At 43.7% G+C, this 6,685-nt stretch overlaps 1 protein-coding gene across 1 annotated transcript; it reads right to left on the bottom strand.

Annotated features, from left to right (window-relative positions):
* Positions 1–3,281: 3,281 nt before the first annotated feature.
* On the bottom strand, positions 3,282–5,273 carry LOC138876230 (uncharacterized). The gene is made up of 2 exons (XM_070155135.1): positions 4,595–5,273; positions 3,282–3,475 (listed from the first exon to the last, which is right to left on the bottom strand). Exons 1-2 carry the CDS (start codon positions 5,271–5,273, stop codon positions 3,282–3,284), a joined length of 873 nt encoding a protein of 290 aa, XP_070011236.1.
* Positions 5,274–6,685: the final 1,412 nt, after the last annotated feature.

Genomic DNA, 6,685 nt, shown 5'->3' on the forward strand with positions numbered 1-6,685 from the left:
ATTGTGATATTGTGACTGCTGGGGACATTGTGCCTACTGGGGACACTGTTGTGTGCGGATAACCGCTATGAGTAGGTGCAACGGTTCTGAGAGTTGTATTCCTGGGCAATGTTTGTCTCATGAGCGTATAGTATATTTGATGATTTGCAACTCAAGTGCCTGCACCCAAAGAAAAATCGTGAGTTTTGTAAATGGGTGGTTAGTTCGTATCCCCGCTGGCTATGCTTGACTTACTCGGTTCTGATCTGGTGATACTGTACGTATCATTGGGGTAGCGTTGCTAAACAAGGCAATTTTGATAATAAACACGCATGACTTAGTGAAATATAACATAATGCATAATTAAAAAAATAGTTTTCTTTAGATGAACCGACGACTGCGACGTGGTTCGAGACATTGCAACCTTTCTTGCTACGGAATTTTTTGGGTCCTCCTCAAAATTCTGCCCCAGTTTAATGGGTTGATGCTTCTGATTGTTGCCTGCGATGATTGGCTGAAATCACTTCGGAATTTTGAGGGTCCTCCTCAAAATTCTGCCCTAATTTCCAATTGCGGGGAAAATGAAAATTTTACTGAATTATGCCCGAACCCATAGGGATGCCTACGCATCCCCTCTTAAACGGGAATCAGGTCAGACGTAGTTCAATTACACCATATAGGAAAGCATAAAGACTACACTTAGTAATGCTTGACCACATCTGAATTGATTGGTTTTGGCCAGACTTCTCCGTCCATTTCTGCTAGTATGAGGGCCTCTTTTGTTAGAACCCGATGAACCATGTACGAACCTTGCCAGTTGGGAGAGAATTTCCCCTTGGCTTCATCTTAGTGTGGAAAGATTTTCTTTAATACCAGCTGCCCCGGTGTGAACTGCCTTGGCTTGACTATTTTGTTGAAGGCTCTGGACATTCTGTTATGATAAAGTTGACCATGGCAGACTGCATTCATTCTTTTCCCATCTATAAGAGCTAGCTTCTTGTAGCGACTCTTCACCCATTCTGCGTCATCAAACTCTGCTTCCTGTATGATTCTTAAGGAAGGAATTTCCACTTCGGTGGGAATGACGGCTTATGTGCCATAAACTAGCATATAGGGGGCTGCCCAAGTTGATGTGCGGACTGTGGTGCGATACCCCAATAAAGCAAATGATAGCTTCTCGTTCCACTAATTATGCTTCTCTATCATTTTCCTTAGTTTCTTCTTGATGTTCTTATTGGCGGCTTCTACGACCCTGTTCATCTGAGGTCTGTAGACTATAGAATTCTTGTGCTTGATCTTGAAAGTTTCACACATAGCTTTCATCAAGTCACTGTTAATATTGGAGACATTATCGGTAATGATTGATTCTGGAATCCCGAATCGGCAAATGATGCGGTCGCAGACAAAGTCTGCCACGAACTTTCTTAGTTACCGCTCGATAGGATGTTGCTTTGACCCATTTGGTGAAATAGTCGATTGCTACTAGGATAAACCTATGCCCGTTGGAAGCGGCAGGTTCGATTGGTCCAATAATGTCCATTCCCCAAGCGGCGAACGACCACGGTGAGCTTGTTGCAATGAGTTCATTTGGGGATACCTTTATCATATCTACGTGTATCTAGCAGTGGTGGCATTTCTGGACATACTGGATGCAGTCTGTCTCCATAGTCATCCAAAAGTAACTAGCTCGGAGTATCTTCTTTGCTAAGAAAAAACCGTTCATATGTGGACTGCAGGTTCCAACATGAATTTCCTCTAATAGCCTGGATGCTTCCTTTGCGTCGACACACCTTAACAATCCAAGATCAAGAGTCCTCCTATATAGGATTCCTCTGCTATGAAAGAAATTATTGGACAACCTCCGAAGCGTGCATTTTTGAGTAGGATTTGCAAGTTCTGGGTATTTGCCTTTTGCCAAATATTCCTTGATATCATGAAACCAAGGCTTTTCGTTTGCTTCTTATTCAACATGGGCACAATAAGCTGGCTGATCATGGATCCTTACTGGAATGGGATCAATGAAGTTTTTGTCTGGATGTTGTATCATTGATGATAGGGTATCCAATGCATCGACGAACTCGTTCTGGACTTTGGGAACATGTTAGAATTCTGTCTTTGTGAACCTCTTTCTCAATTCCTGTACATAATATAGATACGAGAGTATCTTGGAGTTCTTGGTCGCCCATTCTTCTCGGACTTGATGTATAAGTAGGTCCGAATCTCTGATCACTAGCAACTCTTGAATGTTCATGCCAATAGCCATCTTGAGCCCTAGGATTCCAGCTTCGTACTCGGCCATATTGTTGGTGCACGGGAACCTGAGTTTGGCAGACACCGGATAATGCTGACCAATTTCCGATACTAGGACTACTCATATACCAACTCCTTTGAAATTTGCCGCTCCATCAAAGAACATTCTCCAACTGTCATATGATTCTACAATATCTTCTCCTATGAATGATACCTCCTCGTCAGGAAAATACATTTTCAGGGGTTCATATTCTCCGTCCACGGGATTTTTAATAAGGTGATCTGCTAGCGCCTGTCCTTTGATTGCCTTCTGAGTTACATAGATAATGTCAAATTCGCTCAGTAGGATTTGCCACTTGGCTAGTTTGCCAGTGGGCATGGGCTTCTGGAAGATGTACTTCAAAGGATCCATCCTTGATATGAGATATGTGGTATAGGCACAGAAGTAATGCCTCGGCTTCTGGGCTACCCAAGTCAAAGCACAACAAGTGCACTCTAATAGAGAATACCAGGCCTCGTATGGGGTGAACTTCTTACTGAGGTAATAAATGGCCTGCTCCTTCCTCCCCGTTTCTTCATGCTGCCCCAGAATGCAACCGAAAGCTCCATCCAATACTGAGGTAGAGTATAAGGGTCTACCTGGCTCAGGAGGGACTAAAACTGGTGGTGTTGACAGGTATTCCTTAATTCTGTCAAAAGCTTTTTGGTAGTCATCAGTCCATTTGGTAGCGGCGTCCTTCTTTAACATCTTAAAGATTGGCTCTTAGATAACTGTAGATTATGCTATGAACCGACTGATGTAGTTGAGTCTCCCCAAGAAACTCATCACATCCTTCTTGTTCTTTGGCGGTGGCAATTCTTGAATATCTTTGACTTTCGATGAGTCCAATTCTATCCCTCGGTGACTCACAATGAACCCAAGCAACTTTCCAGTTTGAACCCCAAATGCACATTTCGCGGGGTTCAGTTTTAGGTTGTACCTTCTTAGTCTATTGAAGAACTTCCTCAAATCTTCCATGTGATCACTGGCCTTCTTAGACTTGATGATAACATCATCTACGTATATCTATTTCCTTGTGTATCATATCGTGGAAAATGGTAGTCATGGCCCTCATGTAGGTGGCCCCTCCATTCTTTAACTCGAACGACATCATCTTGTAGCAATACATTCCCCAAGGTGTAATGAAAGCCGTTTTCTCAGCATCTTCTTCATCCATCCAGATCTGATGATAACCAGCGAAACAGTCTACAAATGATTGCAACTCATGCTTAGCACAATTGTCGATCATGATATGTATGTTTGGCAAAGGGAAGTCGTCTTTCAGACTGACCCGGTTGAGATCCCGGTAGTCGACACAGACTCTAACCTTCCCGTCCTTCTTTGGTACTGGCACGATGTTGGCTAACCATGTCGGGTATTCTACTACCCTAAGAACCTTAGCTTTGACCTGCTTAGTGACTTCTTCCTTGATTTTCAGACTCATGTCAGGCTTGAACTTTCTGAGCTTTTGCTTTACCGACGTACATGTTGGATCGGTTGGTAGTTTGTGAGCCACAATAGATGTACTCAGACCAGTCATTTCGTCATACGACCAGGTGAATATGTCCTCATATTCTCTTAAAAATTCTGTGTACTCCTTCTTTTCTGATGGCGATAAGTGGACACTGATTCACATTTCTTTAACATTTTCTGCATCTCCCAAGTTAACCACTTCTGTTTCGTCCAGGTTGGACTTAGGTCTGTTCTCAAAATTCTCAACTTCCTTAACAATCTCTTCTGGTACGTCATCTTCCTCTGAATCTATGTCTGTTTATTGCGTTGTCTCATTGCATGTCACAATCATTGGTTCATCAAGATAAGTAATAGTAATGCTGTATAAGTAAAGTAATAAGAATAATAATGAGTGTTGATTCATAAGAAAGGTCAAAATACTTTGATAAATTGCATAATCGTTTTGAACATTGAAGATCTTATTGCAGGAATTGAAAACATGTGAAAAACAAAATCTTTTAGTAAACAAAACAGTGCTTGTTTTAGCCTTGCTACCCCGAGGCTCGTCGAGCTCTGGTTGTCCTGATGGTCCAGTTATTGAGGTATGATCCTCTACTTACAGCATGTATGGAAGGGCCTTCCTCCCCTCCTCCTCGAGAACAACATAACAATCCATATCATTATCTTCTAAGAACAAATTCTTCACTGCTGCGAGTGCTTCTTCTTCCGACCCATAGATAACATCGGCTGGTTGGAAAGTCTGCTCCAAATGCAGTATTGGCTGCTCCAGCGGATAATATGGACCGCACCATGGTGGCGACCAGTTGTTGAATTCCTCCCAGGTGTACTCATATCCCAGACTGAAAGTGGTACCGTGCTTCTTGAGTTTTATGGGCTTAGTGATTTCTTGGAGGTTTTTGCTAAGTCCTTTGCCAGGTTCATACCCACTCCAATTCAGTATACTCTCGATCTTGTTATCCCACCATTTGTCTTTGTCAACAACATTTACCCATTTGATGTGGTGGTAAGTCTCTCCCCCCAACTTCTTTCTCCCCTCGATTGATGGAATGGTCTGGCGACTGTATATAAGATTGCTAGCGTCGCCGTGAATGATCACTTCCTCGTGATTCCGTTCGAACTTTACTTCCTGATGCAATGTTGATGCTACGACTCCGGCAACATGAATCCATGGCCTTCCCAAAAGCAAATTGTAAGATGCTGACAGGTCTATCACTTGGAAATCAACATCGAACCAAGTCGGTCCCATTTGCAAACACAGACTGATCTCCCCAATGGTAGACCTTTGGGAACCATCGAAAGCTTTCACGTTTATGGCTCCATCCTTTCTCTCATGCAGTCCCTTACCCAACTTCTTGAGTGTTACTAGTGGACACATATTGAGACTGGAACCCCTGTCGATCAGGATCCTGGTGTTGAAGTAGTCTTCGCATCGCACAGTGATGTGCAGCGTTTTGTTGTGTCCTAACCCTTCAGGTGGTAGCTCATCCTCATGAAAAGTAATTTTGTGACTTTCCAATACCTGTCCGACCATGTTGGCCATTTCTCCGCCAGTGATGTTGTTTGGCACGTATGCTTCACTCAGCACCTTTAACAAAGCATTCTTAAGTGCCTCAGAATTTTGTAGCAAAGCAAGTATGGGAATTTGTGCTAGTGTTTTGTTCAACTAGCCGATGACCGAGTATTCCTTGGATTGTATCTTTCTCCAAAGATCGTCTGGACCTGTCTCAATGATGGGTGACCGATTGGAGGCCTACTTGCTTGACTCAGCTAGGTGTTTCGGGGTATAAACTCTACCAGTTCTTGTCATACCTTGTGCGACAATGGTTTCCTCGCACCTACCCTTGCCTTTTCTTCTTGCCTTGGCTGTATAGTCCTATGGTATGGCCTTTATGTGGAAAGGTGTCATGGTTGACATCGCCACTGGAATCAGCGCAACTGTCTTCAATCCGAACAGAGCATGTACCTCGGGTGGTAGAACAACAACTTCGAATGGTGGAGGTGCACTTGCTGGAGACACGAATTCGACCTCAATTGGCATTGGTGTCTTTGTAGATGACGTTGTTTTAAATTCCAGTGGTACAGACATATTTACCTCGGCGTCCCCAGAGGGCTGAATCCGGACCACGATCAGATTAAGAGTAACTATTGGCTTCTTCGGGTCATCACCTTCTGCGATCAAACCGATCGACCCCTCGGAATCCCAATCATCCTCTATTTCAATCATGTGAACGCCTCCACACTTGTGGTCTGGCAGAGGGTTATTGCAGACATTCGGAGCGGGTTCCTTTGCCACGATAATCTTTTTGTCAATCAGAGCGTGGATCTTGTCCTTCAAGGAGCGACATTCGTTGATGGTGTGCCCTTTCATGTCGGAATGGTATGCACATAATTTGTTTGGATTAATCCACTGAGAAGGGTTCTTAGGGGTTATAGCAGGGATAATGGTGACATAACCAGCAACTTTGAGTCTCTCGTACGAGAAGGGTTCTCAAGGGTTATAGCAGGGATATCGGTGACATAACCAGTAGCTTTGAGTCTCTCGTACAACTAGTCAATGGGTTCAGCAATGGCTGTATACTGTTTAAGAGGTCTACGGTCAAAATTTGGTTGAGGTCTAGGGAAGTTTTGGCGTGTAGGAGGTGATTGATAGTGGTATGGTTGAGCATTGTAGGCTTGGTAATCATGTGCAGGTTGGGAATATCTGGGTGAAGTAGGCTGATATGTGGGAGGTGGAGGTGATTGATAAGTGGGTGGTAGAGTTTAGTAGGAGGGTGAGGGTTCTTGGTAGTTTGGAGTAGGCTGATATGTGAGTGGAGGCATTGGATAGGTTTGGTATTTAATAGGAGATTTGGTTCTCTGTGCAACCATTACGGCCCCTACGTCCCTTTTCTTGGATGCACCACCAGACTGAAAGGCCTTATTAGTAGCTTGCAAAGCCTCGAG

The sequence above is a fragment of the Nicotiana sylvestris genome, chromosome 8 (assembly GCF_000393655.2).
Source record: "Nicotiana sylvestris chromosome 8, ASM39365v2, whole genome shotgun sequence".
Taxonomy (NCBI): Eukaryota; Viridiplantae; Streptophyta; class Magnoliopsida; order Solanales; family Solanaceae; genus Nicotiana; species Nicotiana sylvestris.

Excerpts from the sequence above, each read along its gene's own strand:
- LOC138876230 (XM_070155135.1), bottom strand. The coding sequence starts at position 5,273 with ATGGTCGGACAGGTATTGGAAAGTCACAAAATTACTTTTCATGAGGAT. Across the intron at positions 3,476-4,594 it reads CATAAAACTCAAGAAGCACG|ACTGTTTCGCTGGTTATCAT; the intron begins GTACCACTTTCA and ends AATCATTTGTAG.